Source organism: Hyaena hyaena, unplaced genomic scaffold (genome assembly GCF_003009895.1).
Source record: "Hyaena hyaena isolate Hyena2069 unplaced genomic scaffold, ASM300989v1 scaffold_94, whole genome shotgun sequence".
Classification (NCBI taxonomy): domain Eukaryota; kingdom Metazoa; phylum Chordata; class Mammalia; order Carnivora; family Hyaenidae; genus Hyaena; species Hyaena hyaena.
This window is the reverse complement of record NW_024080726.1, coordinates 44,068-68,372: the sequence shown is the minus strand read 5'-3', so window position 1 is coordinate 68,372 and position 24,305 is coordinate 44,068. Positions and strand designations below refer to the sequence as shown.

At 51.6% G+C, this 24,305-nt stretch overlaps 2 protein-coding genes across 8 annotated transcripts in view; one reads left to right on the top strand and one right to left on the bottom strand.

Annotated features, from left to right (window-relative positions):
* Positions 1 to 184: 184 nt before the first annotated feature.
* Positions 185 to 14,312, bottom strand: MTHFR (methylenetetrahydrofolate reductase). 5 transcript variants are annotated; one of them, XM_039234958.1, is made up of 12 exons: positions 14,259 to 14,312; positions 11,623 to 11,865; positions 10,237 to 10,475; positions 9,387 to 9,497; positions 5,764 to 5,957; positions 4,830 to 5,080; positions 4,414 to 4,548; positions 4,014 to 4,194; positions 3,554 to 3,736; positions 2,547 to 2,648; positions 1,551 to 1,670; positions 185 to 1,217 (listed from the first exon to the last, which is right to left on the bottom strand). In XM_039234958.1, the coding sequence occupies exons 2-12, from the start codon at positions 11,853 to 11,855 to the stop codon at positions 1,002 to 1,004; spliced, it is 1,965 nt and encodes a 654-aa protein (XP_039090889.1). In that variant the 5' UTR covers positions 11,856 to 11,865; positions 14,259 to 14,312; the 3' UTR covers positions 185 to 1,001. The 5 variants fall into 5 exon arrangements, with proteins under 5 accessions (XP_039090889.1, XP_039090888.1, XP_039090884.1 ...); XM_039234957.1 differs by having other exon boundaries at positions 11,623 to 11,868; positions 14,259 to 14,310; XM_039234953.1 differs by lacking the exon at positions 14,259 to 14,312 and adding an exon at positions 12,144 to 12,306 and having other exon boundaries at positions 11,623 to 11,868.
* Positions 14,313 to 14,622: 310 nt separating this feature from the next.
* Positions 14,623 to 24,305, top strand: part of CLCN6 (chloride voltage-gated channel 6) — a 33,365-nt gene continuing 23,682 nt past the window's right edge. For 2 of the 3 annotated variants that reach the window (XR_005528872.1, XM_039234981.1), the window contains exons 1-4: positions 14,623 to 14,733; positions 15,510 to 15,569; positions 21,990 to 22,055; positions 22,411 to 22,476. Coding sequence is in view for 2 of the 3 variants with exons in the window: in XM_039234981.1 (XP_039090912.1) it covers positions 14,647 to 14,733; positions 15,510 to 15,569; positions 21,990 to 22,055; positions 22,411 to 22,476 (279 nt within the window). In the remaining variant the exon portion in view is untranslated. Of the gene's footprint in view, positions 14,734 to 15,509; positions 15,570 to 21,785; positions 21,810 to 21,989; positions 22,056 to 22,410; positions 22,477 to 24,305 lie in introns of those variants that run through there. The other variant, XM_039234982.1, reaches the window with a different exon arrangement.

Below are 24,305 nucleotides of genomic sequence, written 5' to 3'. Positions count from 1 at the left end.
GCAGGCAGGGACGGGGACAGGGACCAGCTTCTGCGCGTCCACTGGTCACTGACCCTGGGCAGTGGGGCTTGAGGGCTGACTCTGGGGGAGCAGGGCCGGGCAGACAGCTTTGGGAATTGTAGGGGCCACGGAGCAGCTCGCAGGGAAAGGTCCCATCTGAAAGAATTAGCCAGGAAGAAATAAGTCCTGCTCAATGGAGCCTTATCTTTGCCCTTGACGGTAACGGACAGGGTATGGCTCTACAGGCCGGGGTGGGAGTCAAGGGAGGGAAGGCCAAGGGCTCCACCAAGTAGAAGGGTTCAGATGCCTTTAGTCTTTCAGAGACGCTTTCCGTCTGGAGCCCCCAGAACATAGAAACGGCTCTTTCAAAAAGCAGCCTTGTAGAAAGGTGAAAGCCCAGTGGGCTCGCAGGATGCTGGCAAGGAATGCCTGCACTGTCACGTCAGGCCCAGGCCTGTCCAGAGGCCTGGGACGCAGGCAGGTGGGCAGGGCAGGTGGCACGAGCAGGTAAGTGCCCAGCAGCCAACATTTCCGAGACACGGGCGCGGCACCCTCGCTCTGCTGCATCTCTTCTGCAGCGCCGCCAGCGCCTGCTACCCGGGTTCACTTTGCCGTCTTGGTGGGTGCCAAGTGCAAGGTCACTGGCAGCCCCAGGGCCGGCTCCCAGGAGCTGCCCTGGTTCAAGGGCTCAGTCAGCAACAACTATCCCCTCTCCTTCTCAGGGAGGAGGCTGTTCCACCCATCTCGGTCCTCTGCACGATGGGGGTGCTCCTCACCAAAGAGCACCAGGCTGAGCCTCGAACACCAGGCTCCGATATGGGGCGGACTCCGGTCCAGCCAGAGCCCGCGAGCCCCACACCAGTCTAGCTGCCATCACCGTGTGAGGGGTGGAGGCCAGGGCTCGGGGAGAAAACGGAGAAGACGGGTCCCCAGGAAAACCAGGACCGGGGAGGAGGACGGCAGGACCCAGTGGCCTCAAGCTAAGGCCATCAGGGCACAGATCACAGAGTCTCCGTCTCCTGCTCTGGCCCGGGCCTGTTGAGAAGCTCAAATGTGTCTTCCACCACTTGCCACAGGCAGTTGTCCAGCGGAAACTCGTTGTCGACCAGGTTGACCAGGAAGTAGTTGTCGTGGATGTACTGGATGATCATGCGGGACGGGGACTCCTCCTCATACAGCTTGCCCCACTGCTCGATCCACAGGGCAAAGGCTTCATCCTGCACGCACGGGCACGCGCACACACACGGACACACAGGCAAGCACGCGCACAGACACACGGAGACACGGGCCAGGGCAACAGCCGCAGGTCAGGGCTCCGTGCTCAGCGCCCCAAGGGCCTCCATGATGCACAACAGGACATTTCCTGGACCAGAACAAGGCCCGCTGCCGGTGTCCCCTCCCACCCCCCAGCCCAGAAATCAGCACCTCGAGGCAGAGTCAGGCACAGCCAGGAAGGGGGAGCCCACCAGCCCCGCGCTGACCCTGGTACTGACACCGCCAGCCTAAGGCGTGCCAGGTGGGCAGGGCGGGCCCGCTCCCTGCCCCCTCACCTTCCAGAACATGAAGCTGACGGGATCCACCACTGTAGGCTGGACGATTTCTCGCCCGGGGAAGATGCCCCAAGTGACCGCGTTGGGCTGCAGCTCGGGGGCGTTGGTGATGTTTTCACCCTGACGGCAGGGGGTGGGGCGGGGTGGGGCGGGGGATCAGAACAGACCTGGGCACAGACCTCTGCAGTCCGTCCGGTGCCCGAGAACCCAGCCCACCCAGCCCACCCAACCCACCAGAGTGCGCTCTGTTCCATCCCCTCTCCGCCCCCCAGCTCTGGCACTCTGTGAAAGGGCACAGGCTGACCGCTGCCTTCCTCCACTCCCCCCACATCCCATCCCCCACATCCGGTGGCTCCTGCTGGCTCCTCTGCAATCTGTCCCCTCGTGGCTGCCCAGCCAGGCTTGTCTTTGCGACGCGGACTGCCACAGGGCCTCTGATCCTACCCTTCCTTTGGCCTCATCCACACCACTGTCCGCGGGGACCTGCCTACGACGAAGCACGGAGCCAAGCCACCACTGCTGGGAAAGGCTCCCTCCTGCCTTTAGGGGAAAACCCAAATTCCAAGCAGGACAGTCAGTACTTCAGCCTGACTGTGGCCTCATTCAGCAGCATCTCCGCGGGCTGTGCAGACGCTGCCTTCGCACACCCTCTGCCCTTTCCCTGTGAAGTCCTTCTTGTCCTCAGAGAGTGCGGCCACACAGGGCCCCCCCCCAAGCCTTCCCTGACTGCCCAGGTTAGATGTCCCTGCCCTGGGTCCCCAGCATCCCATGCTGAGCTTTACTGTTGAAAGTGCAACTGGATTTGTGATTACCCACTGACTGGCCCCCTCGCTAGGCTGCAGGCTCTCTGAGCTGAGGGTTCTGGGTACGTGCATCGGTTTCCACCACGCATGGCAGGGCTCGGTGCTCACTGAGTGGAGGGGTAAGCACGGTGCTGTCGGCCCCCGGGGTCTCTGGGCCTCCTGAGCGCTGTCTACACCCCAGGAGCTGGCCTACCTTCACATCCACAATGTGGTAATTAACCCGGAGCTCATACTTCTTCAGCACCTGCAGGAGCGCCCCCACGGTCTCACGGGAAGTGAAAAACTCCAGGTAGGCCTGCGGGAGAGCGTGTGGGTCAGCCTCGGGCCTCGCCCCACCCGCTCCGTGTGCTGCTTGGAGACAGCGGACACTGGCCCCCCAGACCGTCCCAGAGAGGCGACCACGCCCACCTGTGCGGCAGGACTTGAGGCACCGGGTTAGTGTGGCCACGTGGCTCATATCATGAATACGGGCGAGGGGAAGAGGGGCAGGTAGTGAGGTGTCTGAGTCCGGACAGGTCCGAGGGACACCGGCCGCCCTTCTTCCCACTAGGGAAGGTTCCACGGAGAAGCCATCTCAGAAACCGGACGGGAGGCCCGGCTTGACAAGCTGACACATGGGAGAAGCCTGACCCTCCCACCCTCCCCGCTCCCTGATGGTAACACTGACAGCGAGGGCGTCTTGAACACCAGCTTCCTGTCCGGGATTGAGCTGGGGCACTATTATCCCCCTTTCACGCAGGGGGAAACCAGATGCAGAGATGCTGAGCAACTTGGCTGCACTGAAGGTAAACAACAGACCTCGTGCTCCAACCCATGTCTTTCAAACCCCAGAGCCCGCGAGCTCTAGTTTATGACGTAATTTTAAGTCTAGCGCTCCTTTCTACAGACGGGTACCAATGCAGGAGACCAGTGACAGTTCCGTTTAGTGAACGCTTCCCACGTGCTTCCCACGTGCGAAGCATTTCCCGTGCTTTGTCACGTTCCCGCCCCAGAATGTGGTATGATCTACCCCCATTTTGCAGAAGAGGCAGCTGAGGCTCAGAGTGGACAAGCGAACTGCCTGCCTGGGTCTGCCTGACATAGAGCATGAACTCCTGTTTGCTCTGCCTCAGAATAACGAGGAAGGCTTCTTTGTCCCTGGCTCTGGGGAACCCCGGGGTGCCGGCCAGGGTGGGGAAGCCCCGCCCGTCCCTGCCACACCTTCTGGAAGACATAGCCCCCGCTGGGGCCCCAGCCCACAATGGGGTCGGAGGACGGCTTCCCGTTGATGTTGGGCTGGGAATTGATGGTGAGGATGCCTTGCCGGTTCACTCGCAGCAGCTCCTCCTTCATCAGGCTGGTCTCGGCTGCCAAGGGCTCGTCATTCCAGGGCAGGCAAGTCACCTGGGAGAGAGGGCGAGCCGGGCTGGGGTGGCGGTCACACCTGCCAGCCCGGGTCCTCCCTCTCGAGGGCTGCGCCGGTTTGTGCCTCCGTAAGCCCTTCCAGGCACCCCGGGCGGGAACTTCCCAGCTCACCCTTCCCTCGGCTGAGGTGCTGCGTCCAGAGAGAGGTGAGGCTTAGGTGAGCGGGGGCCATGCCCTGAGTCCCAGCCCCGATGCCTGGCCCACAGGGAGACGGGGCAGGGGACGTAACGGGGGACCCTGCCCCGGCGGCCCTCACCTTATAGCCACTCTGGTTGGGCTCTCCCGAGAGGTAGCAGGCAAAGACTTCGAAGACGCTTTCTTCGCTGGTCAGCTCCTCCCCCCACATCTTCAGCAGCTCCTCCCTCGGGGACTTGCTCGTCAGGTAGAAGAGGTAGTAGTCCTTCAGCTCCCCGAAGGCTGGAGAGGAGGAATTGCCCCTGGCAAGGGAAGCACCCAGAGGGCAAGGCACACTCCTGATCCGGTGCTCCTGATGGAGGGACAGGCGCCCCCACCGGCCAGGGGGCGTTCTTGTGAATCCTGTCCCTGGCTGCTCCCAAAAAGCAAGCAGAGAAGCAGGCAAACTCCCTCCACCTCCCTCCCAAGAAACAGGGCGCACTTGCACTTGCACTTGCTCTGGGGTCCGGGCAGGCACTCACCAGCGGCCGTTGGGGAACTCATCCCACTCCTGGGTGCGGTAGATGTAACTCTTCGGTCTGGATGCCCAGAAGATGGGACGCACATCTTCCTCCCGGCGCTTGGGGTGGGCACTGATAGCCCAGGGCAGTGGACGCCTGGGGGAGAACGGAGACCCGAACGAATAAGCGACTGGCCAGAGGACGCAGGGAAGAGGGGCACGCCACCGAGCTGATGGGGGACCTCTGATCTGACTCTGTGCATGGACTTCCCCCCGAGACAGAACCCTGGATGTGCTGCTAGCCAGGGGAGGCCTCCCTCTGTACGGCTGTGGTGGCCTGCACCATGAGGCCATGCTCATTCTGTGACTTCTGACTTCCCCACCCATCCGACCTGCCTCTGCGGCTCCCGGGCCTGAACTGGGGGCTGCTGGCTTCACCTGGGGTCCTCAATCCACATGCCCAGGCGCTTCAGCACCTCCATGGTGGCCACCTCTCGGTTGAGGGTGTAGAAGTGGAGGCCTGGCACCAAGCCACTGGTCAGAAGCTCCTGGCACAGGCTCACAGCCTGCTCGATGCCGTAGTTGCGGATGGCCGCGTCATTGTCTTTGATCGGCTCGATCACGTCCTTGATCCGCTGCGGCACCTGCAGCTTGGATAGTTTCACAAGCTGCCGAAGGGAGTGGTAACCCTGTCGAGACACAGGGGGCCGTGGGTGCCATCCCCCGGCCTGTCTCTCCCCCGAGGTACTTACGGCCCTTCCCATCCCTTGCCAGGCCTCCTGACTCAGGAAAGGCAGACCGGATGGTACAAGGACCCTCGCCTTGTCCTGCCTCTTCCATTCCAGAGCACACCAGCTGCCCACGGCCTTCCTGGCCTCGGACCGAGCCAGCCCTTGTGCCCCTAGGTGTCTTTACTGATCACACGGTGGGCATCAAGGCCAGTGGTTCCTAAGGCGCACTGATCATCAGCACCGCCGGTAAAACTTAAGAAGTAATATGCGAGTTCCCAGGTCCTACCTCCGATCTATTAAATCAGAACCTCTAGGCATGGGATTTGGAAATGTAGGTTTTGAAAAAGCTTTTCAAATGATTCTGATAACAGCCCAGTTTGGGAATCACTGACTTAATCAAGATTTATAATGACGGTTATAATCCCTCTTAGTGACACTTGTCAGTAAGACCCCCCAACAGACCCTGCTGCTGTTTCCGAGGAGGGGGGATTAGAGGTCATCAAAACGGGGTGGCCTTTTCCAAGGACTGGAGCATCCATCAGAAGGGAAATCTAATGAGCATCAAAAGCACTTCATCATGAACTTGGCATTTCACCCCAGGGCCCTGGCCTGTGCTAGAATAGCCCTCCTGGGACCCTCACCTGAATAGGAAAGATTCCGGGGAGGATGGGGCAGGTAATGCCTATCTCGCTGCAAGCCTTAACAAAGTGGAAGAATGTGTCAGCCTCAAAGAAAAGCTGGGTGATGATGAAGTCGGCTCCTGCGGATACCTTCTCCTTCAAGTACTTCAGGTCGGCCTCAAAGCTCCCTGCGTCGGGGTGGCCTTTGGGGTAACCTGCCGATAGGGATGACAGTAGGGAGAGGCTGGCTCCCACCTGCTCAAGGTGAGTGATGAAGAGACCGGTGGAAAGCTGGGAACCCAGAGTTCTCTGCCTTGGGGGTTCTGGACGCGTCCCCTGTGATACCGTGGCACCGATGGGCCGGAATGGTCAAGTGGCTGAGCTCACAATGATGCCCCTCTCACTCCAGACATGACCCTCGGTGAGAGGTGGCCTATGGCCACCCAGCCAAGAGTTGTGGGGGACAGCTCCCTAACCTGCCTCATGCCCCCTGCCACCAGCCAGGCAAACGAGACCTGTGCTTTGTGGCCACAGAAGAGAGGAAATGCCACATAGAACGCGGGTTGGGCAGCATCTGGGGTCTGGGCAGTGGATTCATTTCATATCAAAATTATGCTGGGATCCCAAAGAGTGAAAGTTAGAAGCCACGTCACACAGGGGGAAGCGTGGAAGAAAGTGGAGATGTTCCAACCGAAGGAAAGAATGGAGAGAGTTCCGTAACTACCTCCAAGAGCCCAATGGTCTGTCGGTCACGTGGGGGAGAAGGGATTCACCTTCAGCAAGGTTCTTATCAGTCATAATCTGTGTCGCTTCTGATAACAGAGCCAGGATCAGTCCCAGCGAGCAGCCCCACCAGGTAACAAACTACTGGAGGTGAAGCCTGGGGCTGCTGGGGAGGCAGAAGATGGGATTCCAGAACTGCCTGGGAGGCGGGACCACATGTCACCTAGGCTCCTCCCTAGCTCCAGGAACTCTGTGACTGCTTCCCTGAGCCACTCTGCCTGCAAAGGATGATGGTAGGCCTTAATGAAGCTACAGGGGAGAGGGCAGAGGGAGAGAGAGAGAGACAGAGAGAGAGGAAGAGAGAGGGAGAGAGAGAGGGAGAAAGAGAAAATCTCAAGCACACTCAGCACAGAGCACAACACAGGGCTCAATCCCATGACCCTCAGATCATGACCTGAACCAAAACCAAGAGTTGGATGCTCAACAGACAGAGCCACCCAGGTGCCCTTATTTTTAACCTTTTGTTACAGAAATTTGAAAACTTATTACTCAAAAGTAATAAGAACAGTATCATGAAGTCCAAGATCTCCAACAGGGATTAAGCCCATCTCCAATCTCTAAAAGGGATCAAGCCAGAGGAAAGGAGAACTGTCCAGTGAAAAGATGCCCACAGAAGAATGCCCTGCCCGTGGGTGCACAGCTTCGGGAAGCAGAATCTGAACAAGAAGTGCATGCACACTCCTGACTCTGGTCTTTTTATATTAAATTTTTTTTTCTTTTTTGGCTAAATCCTGCTGCTTCTCTGCCTTCTTGACGATGAGCCCCAGATATCACCAAAGTTAAATTATGTCTTGGTGAGAGGCGCCTCAGTGGCTTAGTGGGTTAAGTGTATGACTCTTGATTTCAGCTCAGGTCATGATCATAAGGCTCCTGAGATAGAGCCTGGTGTCAGGCTCTGTGCTGACAGTTTGGAGCCTGCTTGAGATTCTCTCTCTCCCTTCCTCTCTGCCCCTCCCCTGCTCATGCTCTCTCTCTCAAAAATCAATAAAAAGTATTTAAAAAATACGTTAAATCTTTAAAAAAAAGATGACAGTATAGGGGAGTGCTGGCTTCCTCAGCCTCAGCCCTGGGCAGGACCCTAAGCCAGGCTGCTGGCGAGCAAGCCTGCTTTGCTGTGATAAGGCAGTTTTGTTCTGAGGAAACTGCAAGTCATCAAAAATGAATATAAAAACTCTTCTTTCAAGGGGTGAAACATGGGAGGACTGAGCACCATAATTTCACTTTCAATAACAAGGCTATTTATTCAGCAGGAATTTCAAAAATAAGGATGTTTTAACGGCTATTTATAACTACAGCTATAAATCCTCAACATCACCAAATGTAGCATGTGCTTACATTTAGATTTTGCTCCATTTACTCTATTTTCTGTTATAGCCCCAATTTGGTGTTTTCCTACCCTAGAATAAGCCTTCTCACTCTCTTTAAGACAGGCAAAGCACCAGACCCCTCAGCACCCGAAAGCTCACAGCTCAGTCAATCTCTACCCATGTAATGCCTACTACACATGAGCATGTTCCTCAATTAACTGACCAAAGGGTGGCCAGTGTGGGCAGTTGATACATGAACAGGTAGAAATGTCCACCATATGCCTAACTCCTCATCAGGGCCTCCTAGACTCACCTAAACGTGGCTGTTGACTGTGAAGAGCGGATATGTACATGGGAGCTTAGGACTAAAGCTCAAAGCCATAGGCAACAACTAACTGCCTTGAAGCCACATGGCTTACTTTTTAAAAATCAGGTCACTTTCAGGGCGCCTGGGTGGCTCAGTCGGTTAAGCGTCCAACTTCAGTTCAGGTCATGATCTCACCATTTGTGGGTTTAAACCCTGTGTCGGGCTCTGGGCTGATGGCTCGGAGCCTGGAGCCTGCTTCGGATTCTGTGTGTGTCTCTCTCTCTGCCCCTCCCCGACTCGTAGTCTATCTCTCTCTCAAAAATGAATAAATGTTAAAAAAAATTTAAAAACTCAGGTCACTTTGACATGCTACTTCAGAATGTGGCTATGTTTGTTTTAATATAAAAATGATATGATTTTCCCAAAAAATTGTTTCAGAAAAATTGTCATGCCAAAATGATATGTCACATCAATCCCCGGACTTCTTGCATCCCTGGCACATGTTGCCTCAACATACCCAAGCCCTGATTTGAGAAGCTGAGGCCCAATCCCAGTAGGCAGGGGTAAGAGGGAAGGCCATGTCTAGCAAGTGAACCTTGCCTCTTGGCTGTAGCCCACAGAACTGGAGCTGAGCTGATCCAATGTTCTCTCCTGAGAATTCAGAACTGATACTGAGACCTGTCAATCAGTCTGGACCGTTGGCTGGAAGTGATCACATACACTTAGGAGCTGGCAGTTGGTCACGTGTGTGCAAAAGCAGACCCATCAGTTCTATCAGAAGCATGGAGCAAACGTGCAGTGGGAGGCAGAGATGGGGAGGAGGGTTACTATGTGGCTCAAGACAGAATGAGGGAGGCCTTGGTTTCTGACTGCTTTCTGATCCAGTGCCTAGTGAGGTCAGATGCCATTTCCCGACTGGGGTTCTGAGATTCCTTGGGCCCCCCATCTTAATAAACATCCCTTTATGTTTAAAGAATAAGAATAGAACTAGGAAGCAAGCTAAGAGCGCAAAAAGGCAGAGGAATAAAAATTCAAAGGGTGGGGCAGCCTGGCAGGTAGCGGATGACAATGAGAGCAAGGGCATTGTGTGATGCACCCCTGAGCCTCCCTCACCTGGCACAGGCTCAGGCCCATGGCACCCTGGGTTATCGGGTCCTGAACTGAGTGCTGGCAGGCCTTCTGTGCTCTCTGGTGTGTCATTCCTTCCCTCCTCTGTCCCCATGCACTGGGAAGGCCCAGCCACTCACCTGCTACGCAAACATCAAAGTAGTCGCCAAACTCACTTCGGATGTGCCTCACCAAGTCTGCAGCATAGCTGAAGCCTCCTTCCTCCTCTTCCCACTGGTCACCCACGGGGTCTGCAGGGGTGGCAGAGGTCACAGTCATTGGGTCTCACCCACCCTCCAGGCAGCCTTTGTGTTCCTTCTCTCCACCCCACACTTGGGCCGCGAGCTCCTCAGACGTAGAGCCTTGATTTTCTCCAGGGTGTGTGTCCCCTCCTCCCAGCATGGCACTTGGCAAATGGTGGCCAGGAAGACGGTGGCCATCTTGCCAAACACTTACGGAGCACCAACTCTGCGGGCAAAGTGCTGGCTGTGCTAAACAGGGGGCAGCTGCAGCTCTTAGGTTAGCCTGGAGCATCTGAGATCCTTTCTTGCCTCCCGGGACAATTTCTACTCAAGCAAGTTCTTGTGGAGAGTATGAGGCCACAGGATCCCACCTATCCGGCTCCTTCTTCCTATACTTGGGTGGGACAACAGGTACCAGGGGCATCAGAGGCTGTCTCATCCCCATGACTAATGCCAGAAGCATGCTCTTTGATGGGGCCCAGGGCGGGGACAGCCAGCTGTGTGTAGCCAGGACAGAGGGTTATCAGGCACAGGCTGCTTCCTGACTCAACTACGCCAGGGTCAATAAGTGGCTCCATTTATGCGGGACCCACAGTGCTCACTACCCACAAGGCCTACTGACACTACCGGCAGGGAGGGAACTGAGTGTGCTCAGTGCGGGACTCAGAGAAAAGCAAAGGCCTGTCCCAGGGACAGAAGAGGCCTTCGAGGAAGCAAGATCTCAGAGAGCAGAGTGCCGGCTCCACACCTCCCCTCAAGGCCAAGATGTTCTTCAGGCCCAGCCGCTTGGCCTTGTGCAGATAGCCTGTGATCTGTTCCCGGCTCTGGCAGCAGCAGGTCATGTGCAGGATGGTCTCCAGGCCACAGTAGTTCACAGCAGTGCTGGCGATCACCATGGAGGAGGTCTCCTTGTCCGAGCCAGGGTCCCCTGCTGGGTGCCAGGTCACATCTATGAAGAGGGGGCCACCTGCCCCCATCCGATCAAACCTGTATGGAATTTCTTTCTGAAGAGGGGCTCCTGAGAACACACCACCCTTCACTACCTTCCCCTGGGTCCAGGGGGTTAGGGAAATATCACATGTGATCAGACCACCCACATTCATCTCCTGCTGGCTTTGCTACTTTAGTAGCTGTGTGATCCTGGGAGAATTACTTTAACTTTCTGAGCCTGTCTCTTCATTGCAAAAACGTGGCAAAGAACAGTACCTACTTCGGAATAACGCTATGGAAGTATTACCATAGACGGTCCCACAGCTCTTAAAACAGTGCTTGGTACACACTGAACACTCAGTCGGTGTGAGCTTCTGTGATGATGATGATTGTAAAGACAACTTATAACAACAAGGCAACCCTTTTGTGGAGAGCAGTACATCAGCCTTTTCAAAGTGCTTGCACCCTATCTCGGGTGAGCTAAGACATTTTGATGGTCAGAGGTTTGGGGAACTCTCAGAGCGGCAAGCAGGGGGTCGCTCTAGGAACAGGGCAAAAAGAGGGTCAGCAGACACAGGTTTCTTTCATGCTGCCTCCCGGCTGCGGTGCAGCAGCCAGCGGCCTCAGGGAACAAGGCCACAGTTCCTGAGAGACTCAAGAGCCACAGGTGTGCACGTGCGCATGAGCTAGAACGTGCTATTTAAACATCCCTGTGCCTTTAAACCTTGGAACCTTGAGAGCCACATGTGAAAAACGCAAATGGTAACCAAAAAAAGCAGACACTTTAAAAAAAAAAAAAGGAACTGCAATTCATAATGTGCTAACAGAATTCATTTGGCATTTCTAGATTTCAAGAGGCGTAAGTCGAATTCCTAACTTGCAGAAAATGTTCTCCAAACCGCTGCTTTACGACTTCCTAAACTGTATTCCTGCGCCAGCCCCAAGTTCCACCAAAGAATGCGGTCTGAGAGAAGGAGCATTTTTAACCCGTTGCACTGGGTGTCTAAAAATTCCAGACTGCTTGCAGGGACTTTTCCTGACAGCTGAGAAGGTGCGGCTCAGATGATCTCCCCCGCTCTTTTCCACTCCCTCTGGCTGCCTTCCTCTGCCGGGTCAAAGTGTGGCCCTGACACCGGACTGCCTGCCGCGGTTTGCCTCCCACACCCCCCTCATTGGTCTCAATTTCCTAAGGACATCAGCTCACCTCGAGATAAGATTGACGGCTCCCTGAGCTGTCCGAGGAGGGAAGAATTCTAGGGAGAACCACTTGTCACCAGATTCCATCCTCCGCCTCATCTTCTCCCTGAGTCTGTCGTGGCGCTCGGGGTCCAGCCCCGGCGTGGAACATCTCGAACTGTCCTTCGAGCTCTCGCTGCCACTGCTGCTGCCCTCTGAGCGGGGCGTGGGGCCACCATCCCCTCTGGGTTCGTTCACCATGGCCGGGTTCCTGCTGCACAGGGCGGGGGGCAGGAGCGTCAGGGGGTGGGCAGCCAAGTCCCGGAGTGGCAGGGTCAAATGCGAGATGCCACATTTCCACGCAGGAAGAAGGCTGGTGAGGGTAAGGGTGACGGTGGCCCCACCCAGTGCTGCACACACCACACCTATGACTGTCTATACTGCTTCACTCAAAGCTTCGCCCTCCACGGCTGCCTGGCTCTAAATAAACCAGCCCCCACCCGGCACAGGAACTCGCTCTTTCAGCCCGTGGATCTTGGTGACAGCTACCTGATAGAGGGTGGCACTGAGAACCTCCCGCTGCCGACCTCCAAAGCCCACATTCGTAGGGAGGGGCAGCGGGGCCTGGCTAGAAGGACCTTGGGTGTTGGATGGTCCATCTCCGCCAGCGCAGACCCAGAGTGGGTGGGGAAGAAACAGGAGGAACCTTCTCGGAGGCAGGCGCGTGTGTGCGCTTCTGGGCGGAGGGAGCTGTGACAAGGGAAGAGCCCAGAGCTACAGCTGGGGCCCTGCGCAAGGGGGCGGGGACAAGGCTTCCAGGCAGAGAGGGAGGGCTCCGGATGGAAGGAGGGGGCTGTTGACTCCAGCCTGCAGGGGCTGGTGGAGATGAGGCCAACAGACGTTCAGGGTCACTGGATCACTCTCCCAAGAAGGCAGAGCTCAGCGTGGCCCTGCCTGAAACATCTCCTGTTACTTGGAATGGTTTGTGTGCACGCAGGATGGAAGAGTGTGGGCATGACAAGGCACACAGATTTCTCCTGAGTTCACGCGACTCCAAAAAAATACCGCGTCATGGCTTAGAACTTGACACGGATTAGCTTCCGCAAGGAAACCAGAGCCAGATTCAGTAAGGGCACGAATCTGCGTCCAACTCAGAACAAAAGCTGTCCCGTCTGTGCCTGCCTTCCAGGCTGTTCTTACACACGCCACTGAGGTCAGTTAAAGTAATTACAGTGACTGCACAGCCACCACACAGGAAGCCCTGAACCATGGCAACCACAGACAGGCCAACAGAGGGCATGGTGTCACTAGCTGATTTTTTTTGGGGGGGGGAGGGGGAAGGGTAACAAGACAAATTCTTAAAAACAAAACCGAACACTACTCTTGTAAGGCAATGTGCAAACATACATTTTTAGTAGTGAAAACCCAATGTGTGGTGACTTGGGGCATCAGAGGATAACCAGGCCAAGTTCATCTTTTCAGGGACCACCCATGGCTAAACCAGTGTTCTTAACTATTTGGGGGTCCTAGACTCCTGAGAAATTGATGAAGTCCACCGCTCCTCTCCCCCGAAACACACATAAGTTTGTGTGTCCAAAGTCAAGGAGTCAGGACCAGAGTAAAAACACGCGTACCAATGGTTTTCTCCCTAGGGATGCCCATTTTGATCCTAAAACTCCGGTTTCTCAGCAGGGATGGCCCACGTGAGTGAAGAAGGGAAGAGTGTCAAGATGAGTCTAGCTGGCCTTTCTCATCAATTCAAAAGAGTGGCTCGTTAACTGCTGGAACAGAACCAGGAGAGGGGAAAGGAAGCAGAAGCACCCACAAACTACCTGCTCTTCCATTGCTTTATTAAGACTTGCACATTCCTAGAATGTGCCAGGTTCCTGCCTTCTTTCAACCTTCTACCTCCCAGCACTACTTGCCCATTTTAAGCTGGGTTCCCATAGCACCCAACACTGGGCTGGAACTGTGGGTTCGCAGTTCTGTCTTCTCTCCTGCCCCTCCCTCTCAGTGGCCTGAGACCAGAGCCCAATATTCTGCCTGTGGCATCCCCACGATGATAAAAGCCAGCACTCAGTCAGCGCCAACGGGTCAGGTGCTGTCACTCTTCTCAAAATAACCCTCTGCCTTTTCCTGACCCCTCGACTTAATCTGTGCCAAGCACCGTGCAGTGCTCGAATGCAAAACCCATCCCGCCCAGAAGGGCCAGGATGGACACCTGTACCGAGCTCGCCTCAGTGGGCACGGGAGACGGCAGTGCCAGCGGCCCGCAGGTGCTCAGCTGGCAGGCAGGTTTAAAAGGCTGGAGCCAGAAAAACGCCTCCCGCAGCCGGGTGGCTCCAAAACCGCGAATCTAGACACCGGGTCACTGGGTCACGGTGGGGGCGGGGCGCGGACCCGGTCCCGAGGGTCCGGGTCACCGCCCCCGTCTCAGGGCCGCCTCTCCTCCAGGTCGGAGGCTGCAAATGTGTCTTCGTTTCGGGGTTGGAAGTCACTGGGGCTCGCAGCCATTGGAGGTTACAGCCGGTACCCCGGAGGGAGCATTCAGAGGAGCGGGAGCCCACCACCTCGAGAGGCCTCCCTCGCTTCCCGCCCCCCGGTGGGTGGTCCCCACATCCCAGATACCCCTCCCCGGCGACCCCACGCCTCGCCTCCACTCACCCTCCCTTGGCGGGTGACTCAGAGCGCTCGCACCCGCCGCAGCTGCGTGACTGCTGTGTGAGCGCTCGCGGAGGGGGCGGGGCGCGCGGGGGCGGGGCGCGGCGCAGGTGTCAGGTTGCAGAGGGAGGCGGGACGAGAGGGCGGAAAACATCCGAACCGGAGACCGGAAGCTCCATCCCCAATATGGCCGCGCCCAGAGGTCTCTTCGGAAGGGGTACCTCCACCGTCATGTGACGCGAGCCCTCGCCCCACCCGTCTGCAGCCACTCCCTGTCTCGGTCCCAAGCTCGAGAGGGCCACGTGACACTGTCGGGGCCAGTCACGTGGAGCGCGGATTCTGGGTGGGAGGGGGTTGGTGGAGGGTTCCGGAGTGGCAGTAAAGGAGGGAGATGGCGGGGTGCAGGGGGGCCCTGTGCTGCTGCTGCAGGTGGTGCTGCTGCTGCGGTGAGCGTGAGACCCGCACCCCCGAGGAGCTGGTAAGGAGCGGGCGGAGCCCGCCTGGGGAGGGGGCGGTTGCCAAGGGACGGCGAGAGGCGTTGCCGGGGGTGGGGCCGAGCCGAGCTGGGGCCTCAGGTGGCAGCGGGTGGGGCCTGGGCACTGCATCCTAGGCTCTCGGAGCATCTGACGGGCCCAAGTCTGGGGTCTTTTCTCATAACCTCTCCCTGGAATCTGAGGGAACATCCAGGCCCGCTCCAGTTAGTCCCATCCGTGTTTTCTTTTATTTCTGTGTGAAAAAGAGTTTTGAATGAAACGAGCATTTTCAGAATGAGCCCCTTCATTGGACTTTGTGCTTATCAAGCAGCTGGCTTAGTTTCCCCAGCCGTTTCCCACCGTATCCCTCACCTTTTCTGGGTCACTGATAATCCAGCTTCCCTCTGCAAAGCACCCTGGGAAGACTTGAGTTGCTGTGTCCCAGAGTTGACAGGCCCCTTCTTTTTTCAGATTGTCACATGGAACCTGATTCCCCCTCCCCCACCCCGCTTTAGCTGGCAAGGGACATCTTTGAGGTGTCCTGAAGACAAAAGCCGTTATTTGAAGAACACATCAATAGAAACAAAGGGCTCAGCTGGAGGACTGTAGATTGCCACCCACATCACCCCCTTATTCCAAAAGTGTTTTTTTGAGGTCTTGTTCCCATTTGGTAATAGTTCGAGATGATTTGGAAATTAGCAACAGATTTCCATAAATACGTCGGTCTCTTTCTACTTTTCACCATTAAAAGAGTCTTGCTTTTGTGGATCTGTTTTTCTAGACCATTCTTGGAGAAACCCAGGAGGAGGAGGATGAGATCCTTCCACGGAAAGACTATGAGGTGAGATTCTTAGATGCCGTCTTGGATAACAAAAGCAGTGAGTGACCTGGTCACTTCTGACCGAAACATTAAGATTCCAATGAGAGATGCTCTTTGTCTCTCCCAGAGAGTGAATGGGTAAGAGGTCATTTGTCTGTGTCTGTTTGTCTCTCTCTGAAACGAATTGTTTAACAAGCCTTTTTCTCACCATGAGCCCAAAACAGGGTCTGGGTGTTTCTCAGTGGGTTCACAGATCTATGGCACCGTAACCTGGATAGAATATGTTTGCCTTTACACTGTTGGCTCTTACAACTAGGGACCCGGAGTCAAAGCCACTGGTAGTGTGTGTTCGTAACAGGTGTGGGCCAAGAGACCTTGCTTCTCTTGTGAGAGAACTTAATTTTCAGATAGTGATTGTTTCCTGTCCGAGCAGCTTCTTCCTGAAGTGTTCTTAATTGTTCATTGTAGTTCTGGTTTCAGAACTACTAATTGTAGTTGTGTGTGTGTGTGTGTGTGTGTGTGTGTGTGTGTGTGTGTGTTTAGTAAAGCCAGTGCTGCTGGAATAAAACCAAAAAAATACACCTTTTTATCGTTTAATCCGTTCATGATAATGTTTCTGTGATTTTTGAAATAACAAAAACAAGCCTTGGTTTTGATAGAGAATTCTGAAACTGTTTACAAAAAGAAGCTAGAGACAAACTCATAATCCCATTCATTAAAAGATGACCATTAATCTTACTGAATATCCTTTTCCATGCTCACATTCCTTTTTTTAAGTAACAAGTGTGATTCTACTACATGTATTATTTTAACATGTTTTGCCCCCACCTTGAAAACAGCTTTTGTATTGCTAAATATTTTCCTACGATACCTTTTTAAATAGACAAATGTTTTTCTTATGCCACAATTTATTTAATCTGATTTTTTATACGGTGATCTATATAGTCTTGATTATCCTTTCTTGTTCACTCTTAATTGTTTCCTTAAGCAATTCTAAGAAGTGTAATTAACCATGTATGTTTAATGCTGTTTTAAAAATGTCATGTAGACTAAAAATTCAATATTTAGAGCCTGAAGATACTCAGACTAGTTGTCCTTTTTAACATTTTACCTTTTGCTGTCAAATTTAGTGCAACTAATAGGATTTATTAGTATAACATGGGATTTCAAAAAACCTTTCATTATAGGGAATTTTAAAATAAAGAAAAATGGACAGGATAGTATATTAAAACCCCCTGTACTTACCATACAGTTTTGACATTCATCTTGTGCCCAACTTTGTTTCATCTGGCTCCCATCCTCTTCCCATTCTACCCATCGCATTATTTTATCCGTAAATAATTCAACATGCGTCTGTAGAGGATAAGGATTTTTTTTTAATGTTTATTTATTTTTGAGAGAGAGGGAGAGAGATGCAGAGTATGAGCAGGGGAGGAGCAGAGAGAGAGGGAGACACAGAATCCGAAGCAGGCTCCAGGCTCCGAGCTGTCAGCACAGAGCCTGACTCAGGGCTCAGACGCACGAACTATGAGTTCGTGACCTGAGCCGAAGTAGGATGCTTAACCTACTGAGGCACCTAGGCACCCCAAGGATAAGGATTGTTTTTTTAGCAAAACAGGATACATGTTCATACCTAAGAATTTCATAATAATGCCTTGATATTAAATATCCAGTGTTCAAATTTCAGTTGTCTGATAAACGTCATATAATTTTTTGTTTGTTTGAACCAGTTCCAAATAAAGCCCTCATGTTGCATTTGTTTGATTATCTTTTAAGTTTTTTTAAACTTTTTTTAAAGTAATTTCTACCCCCAATGTGGGGTACAAGCTTGCAACCCCAGGGTCAAGAGTCACAAGCCCACCCAGTGTCCCCCTAAAATTTTTTTAATTTGTAGGTCTCTCCTTCATCTTTTTCTTCCCTTGCAGTTCGCTTCACAGAATAATTTTAGGTTTCTGGAATTTGCCAATTGCACCACTGTGGTATATTACTACATTGTATATATATTGTCAATATACATTGACAGGAATGCTTTTAATGGATCATAATAAAAAAGCACAGTATCTATTGATGTGTTTTCCCCTATTTCTAAAATATTTGTCTCCTTGCACATAGTTGATAGGTTTGCAAGAATTAGTATAAGAAGCCCCGTATTGTGCTGTCACCTTACACTCCCTCATTGAGCCCAGTGATGTCACCCTGAATGTGTGACCATGACTAGAACTTTCTGGCAGCCTTCATCTACTCCCTGGAACTCACCATGGCTTCTCTGCTCCGTTGACCTTGCTGTTCCCAAGCCTCCTTCATTCCTTTTACTAAATTGCACTTATGTTTGTAATATATTTACTTTCACCCGATACGCATATTTATGCAAATTTTATGGTTAATGTTCTTTCATGTGAGTCATTAATATTTCTCAATTAACTATTTTCAAGTATAAGCTTCTTGAGAATATTTGCCTTGATAGGAGCAAATTTAGCTGCATGCTGAATCAGAAAAGTCTGCTCAGATTTTATTAGGGATTATCTAGAAAACCCTTCTTTTGAAAATATTTCTAAGATGCACTCTCTCTCATTCCGCCCTTGCTAAGAGTTCATTACATCTACTTGACCAGTTTCTTTGATAAGTTGGGGGTCTTACCAGATGTTAGAACTGCTGTTTTGACGTCCATTCTCATTCTGGATAGTTTATCTGTGGGATGAGGCTGTTCACAAACAGTGATGTTTTCCTGCTGGTCACAGACCCTCTATTGCTGTTTTGAATTAGGGAAAGGCACCCTTCAGAGCAGAGGATTTAGAATAAAAGGCCTCTCCCTCTGGACCACAGCAGTTTCAGGACCCATTGAAAGTGCTTCTTGTTGGTGAAACTTGGGCTGCCTTTCAACCCCACTTGCCCTGTCCCCCCTCCCCCACCTCCGTAGCCATATACCATTTTGCTCATAATCTTGGGCAGCAGCCGTGCAAGACACCTATACAAATTTTATTAAAAAAAAAAAAGTTGGGGCTCCTGGGTGGCTTAGTCCATTAAGCATCTGACTTTGGCTTAGGTCATGATCTCATGGTTCATGAGTTTGAGCCCCACATCGGGCCCAATTCAGATCCTCTGTCCCCCTCTTTCTCTGCTCTCCCCTGTGCATGTGTTCTCTCTCTCTCTCTCTCTCTTTCTCAAAAAAATAAACATTAAAATAAATTTTTTTTAAAGTTGTTACCCCCCTGGGGCGCCTGGGTGGTTCAGTCGGTTAAGCGTCCGACTTCAGCTCGGGTCATGATCTCGCGGTTCGTGGGTTCGAGCCCCGCATCGAGCTCTGTGCTGACAGGTTGGAGTCTGGAGCCTATTTCAGATTCTGTGTCTCCCTCTCTCTCTCTGCCCCTCCCTTGTTCATGCTGTCTCTCTCTCTCTCAGAAATAAAGAAAACATTAAAAAAAATATAAGTTGTTAGCCCCCCAACCCCGACCAAAGAACAGAATATTGCAGAAATAAAAGGAAGTTTGTTATCCAAAAAAGAAGTAAACAGTGTCTCATTTTAATTAACAAATTATCTAGTCCATGGGTCCATACCAAGTGTCAAACTCAATTTTAAAAAAAGAAAAGATTGATGTCCTGGTGTTAGAATTGTTTTCAAAATGTCCCTTTTAACAGTTCTTTTGAACTACAACTCATAGGGTATCCAGTTTATCCATTTAAAGTGTACAACGGAGTGGGTTTTGTAGTATATTCACAGAGTTGTGCCGCAATCACCAGATCACTTTGAGAGCGTTTTCATCACCCCCACAAGAAACACTGTGGCCATTATTGGTCACTACTCACCCCCCTTGCCCCGGCCCTAAACAGCCACCAGTCTGCTTTCTATCTCTAGAGGTTTACCTGTTCTGGAAATCTTAAAAACCTCTTAAACGTTTATGAAGCCATAGTATTATTAGACAAAACCACCAAGCACATATTGGCTGGCAGTTTCTCTATATGTTGGGTATGAAAGACATTCATATTTTTCTACATATTTTTCCCTGTTTCTTCCTGGAATGTGATATCCCCTTCATGATTTTAAAAAATGTGTATGTATATTTATACGTATGTATATACAACGTATATGTTATACATACATGCTTCATATCCCACCCCTTGCACAGTCAAAACTCTGCATATAACTCTTTGACTCCCCCAAAACTTTCTACTAATAGTCCACTGTTGACCAGAAGCCTTCCTGACAACATAAAGTCAATTAACCCATAATTTGTATGTAACATGTATTGTATGCTGTATTCTTACAATAGAGTAAGTTAGAGAAAAGAAAATGTTAAGAAAAAGAAGAGAAAATACATTTAGAGTACTGTACTGTATTTTTTGAAAAAAAAATCCATGTATAAGTGGGCTGTACAGTTCAAATCAGTGTTACAGGGCCAACCGTGTTATACATATAGTAAGGTATATGTGTGTAATCACTAAACACGTATATATTCTGATCATTCACGGATGAGTCCAGTTTCCCTGCAGAAGTATTTTTTACTGACTGTGGTATTTTCTTTCATAATCAGAAAAAAAACCCCACATTTTTTTTAAATATAAAAAGTACACATGACAATTTCAGACAATACCCAGATGTGAACCACCACCTCAAAGATTAGCATTGTTAACAGTTTGCCCAGGGGCGCCTGCCTGGGTGCCTCAGTCGGTTAAGTGGCCGACTTGATTTCAGCTCAGGTTGTGATCTCATGGTTCATGAGTTCAAGCCCCACATCAGGCTCTGTGCTGACTGTGGAGTTTGCTTGGGGGTCTGTCTCTCTCCCTCTCTACCCCATTCTGCCTCTCTCTCTATCTCTCTCTCTCTCAAAATAAATAAACTTAAATTTTTTTTAAACGTTTTATTTATTTGTGAGAGAGAGAGAGACAGTGTGAGCAAGGGAGGGTCAGAGAGAGAGGGAGATACAAAATTTGAAACAGGCTTCAGGCTCTGAGCTGTCACCACAGAGCCCGACGTGGGGCTTGAACCCACGAACCATGAGATCATGACCTGAGCCAAAGTCGGATGCTTAACCGACTGAGCCACCCAGGTGCCCCCTTAGATTTTTTTTTAAAAAAAGTTTTCCCAGATGTTTGGTATTATCTGCTGACATTCAAATAATCTTAATTTTGTGTAGTCAAAACAGGATCACATCATGTAGTTTATTCTGCATCTAGCTTTCTTTGTTTATTTTGCATCTTTTCATAATTTTTACACATTTTCCACATCTGTCTGTGGAGACCTATCGTAATTATTGTTATATAGTCTTCCATATTTGGATGTTTGACCGTTGATTTAATGAGTTGCCTGTCAATGCCCCAGGACCCTTTTATTTATTTATTTATTTAAAAACAATTCTTTAACGTTTGTTTATTTTTGAGAGAGAGACAGAGTGTGTGTGGGGGGGAGGGGCAGAGAGAGAGGGGGACCCAGAATCTGAAGCAGGCTCCAGGCTCTGAACTGTCAGCACAGAGCCCGCCGCAAGGCTCGAACTCACAGAGTGCGAGATCATGACCTGAGCCGAAGTCAGACGCTCAACCGACTGAGCCACCCAGGCGCCCTGTCCCAGGATCCTTTTTAAAAAAGGATTTGGCCTTTGGGGATTGATATGGATGGAGTAAATTGTCATGTGTCACACCCGTGTTGGATGTCTGCGGTAGTGTGGCCACCGGGCCGCTGTCCAGGCTGTTCACCAGCCGCTGTGTAGGTAGCAACAGGTTTAGGAAGGAGAGAACACACAACAGACCATTTCCTTTGTTGCCAGATTGCAGCTTCTCTTACAAAACAGAAGAAATAAAATTAGTTCCTCTGAATTGTTTCTCAAGATGTCTCTGGCACATACGCAGATCTGTTGCAGAATAGCTGTGTTCCATGACTCACGGTTCAGGGAACACTGCCGTCGACGAAGTTTTAGGAGCTGTGCTGAATCTGTGCCTCTTTCCAACTTAAACTGAGGTTGCTTTTTAAAATACCCTCCACTCTGGCTCGGCTCGTGACCAACCTCCTTCTCATGGAAGCTAAATCCCAAAGATACTTGCAATGAACTGATGTTGTCAATGAATTTGGTTCTGGTTAACTGAAACTCTTATTCATGTAGTGGGAGAAGTTGAGTAATGCTGACGATAGCCCAAGGTCTTTTCATGTTTCACAGAAGCAGGATGTTTACCGACAGGTAATGGAACGCTTTTCCTGAAGCAGGCCCCTGCAGCCGCACGGCCAGAACGTTCGTGCACGTCCAGTGCTGATTCTGATGTGACAGGTCAAAGGTCTGAGATGCTGCGCTTCTGACCAGCTGCACCCCCCCACCCCCCACCCTGGGTGCTACAGCTCCACTGCCCTACCTGCCCACACTTGGGGTAGCAGGAAGCCGGAACTTTATCCCTTTTCAGCCTTCGGTAATAGTTCCTGTGTCGTGGTGACTTTTTCTACTCCTGTTTGTCTTTCAGAGTCTGGATTACGATCGCTGTATCAATGACCCTTACCTGGAAGTTCTGGAGACCATGGACAATAAGGTGAATCCCTCATTGATCTCTTGGGACTGAAGAGATCTCACAGTAGCTTCTTTTTCCCATCGAAATGCTCCTGTGAATAGCCTCACCCCCGTGGCTTTTAGCCTCTTCCGTGAGATGTAGCATTTACTCCTGAAACCCTTTCCCTTCCAACCAAAGTCCCCACAGCCAGTGCAGCTGGCCCAGCCTCTTACAGCATAGCCTGTATCCTTCTGGCCTTGTAAAGCGCCTGCTGTACCCGACACCACTACCATGCTCGCTGTCCCTGTGGGATCTAGTCTCACCTTGGCTGTCCAAGACGTGTATATTCTACGAAAGCCGTATAATGAACCGAGTCTGTCTTTCTCTGTGTGAACAGAAAGGTCGCAGGTATGAGGCGGTGAAGTGGATGATGGTGTTTGCCATTGGAGTCTGCACCGGGCTGGTGAGCAGGCGGGGCGTGGGGACGTGGCGGCCCAGGGGGCTGGGAGGGGTCAGATGGCAAGGCATTTGTCATGATAGCAGAGACCCCCTTTTCTGTCTTTCTCCCCCCACCCCATCCCCTCGCCCTCCAAATAATGATCCTGACACTGTTTTCATACATCTCTTGCTTCCTCTTTATGAAAGTAAAGCAGACATCACTGGGACTCTTAAAAGTGCTTAAGGGCTTGGTCAGGACCATAGCTTTGTCCCGTCAGGTGGACCACATAGTGGGGACAGTACTGAGTGGAAATTGAGGTCACTCTGTAGGGAAAAAGCAAAGTAGTAGTGAAACAAAACCAACCGTCATACCCTTTCCCTTAGCATGACGTGCCCAGGACTCTGTAGACCTCAGTGGATTTATTGGGCTGTCCTGGCCTCCTCTCCTGTACATGACTTGTTTTATCTAGAAGGTAGAGCTGGCGGCTGTGGGTGGAGGAATATGCCTGAGTGCACAGGGGCCTGGGGTCAGCTTGCTCGCACATGAATCACAGACCAGGAAAGATTATGAAACACCTGCCAAACTTGGCGTTGTGACCCAAGGCCTGGGACCCTAACTGTTGGCCCGGCCGTGCTTAAAGCTGGGGAAGAGAAACCGGACAGGTCAGCAGTCAGGATGATACGTCAGATGTGATTTTCCACCAGTACAGTGTTAGAATAGGCTATCTTCCTCCTTTGGGGCTGCTGCAATAAAGACACTGTTTGCAGGGACTTAAACCACAGATGTTTCTGTCTCGCAGCCCTGGAAACCAGGAAGTTCCAGATCAGTGGTGCCGACAGGTCTGTGTCCTGTGAGGGCCTGCTTCCTGGCCCCTGGCTGTGTCCTCACAGGGCTGAAGGGCAGGAGCTCTGCTGGGGCTTTTATAAGCCTCCTAATCTCAGTCATGAGGGCTCCATGCTCAGGACTTTATGAAGCCACCCAACAGGCCCCACCACCTAATGCCGTCACGATGGGGGTTAGCATTTCAACAGATGACCTTTGGGGGGACGCGAATGTTCAGTCCAGGACAGGGGTTACATGTATTCCTAAACAGCAGCCTGTTTGTGTCTCTGGGGCCGACGGCGCGTCTCATCCTTGACTCTCTGATATACCTGTAAAGTGCAAACATGTATTTAATGTAACACAGCCACAAAGGCTGACCAATTTTATTTTTCTGGCATTTATCAGATTTTTACTGTAGTAAATTCAGAGGTCAAGAACATCTTACTAGTTGAGACAGATGGCATTCAGAAGGCCTTCTTAGTGACATTCTGCTGGATGCCAGTGTGGGGGAAACTTGGGTTGATGGAATTGTTTTACTGAAATTTCAGAGTGTCTGTTTTGCTCTGTATGTTTCTGGTTGCAAATTTCCCGGCAATAGACATAATCACGAGCCATCTACTTGTCGAGTCTTTCTGCAACTTTCATATCTAACTCCTCTGAACGGCCATTTATCAACACTAGCAACTGTACCATGCACCTTCCTGTGATTGGAAGGCAGACTCCTTTATAGCTTAGCAACCAGCTCCTCTTGCTACTGGCTGTCTTATCCTTTCATGGTCACAAACTGCTGCTTCAGTATTTGAAAGCCTCTGGGCATTGGCTTGAGGGAAGGCCAGAGTCAAAGGCGTGAAGCCTTTGATCCTGAATCCGTCAAATCATAAGCCTTCCTTGAAGTTCTTTTAAGCCCAGAGCGGAGACTTGGGGCTTACCCTGGACTGATGGAGCATGGTTTCTTCTTACTTACCAGGGCCATCATCACCTGTCAGCCAAAATAGCAACTTAGAAAGTATTAACGAGTAAAAACACACCGG

What these genes read in the sequence shown, in the direction of transcription:
- MTHFR (XM_039234953.1), bottom strand. Translation starts at nt 12,253, where the DNA reads ATGGACCATCCAACACCCAAGGTCCTTCTAGCCAGGCCCCGCTGCCCC. An exon ending in GCCGTCAATCTTATCTCGAG is followed by an intron (nt 10,476 to 11,622) that starts GTGAGCTGATGT and finishes AATTCCATACAG; the next exon opens with GTTTGATCGGATGGGGGCAG. An exon ending in GAGTTCCCCAACGGCCGCTG is followed by an intron (nt 4,195 to 4,413) that starts GTGAGTGCCTGC and finishes TTCCCTTGCCAG; the next exon opens with GGGCAATTCCTCCTCTCCAG.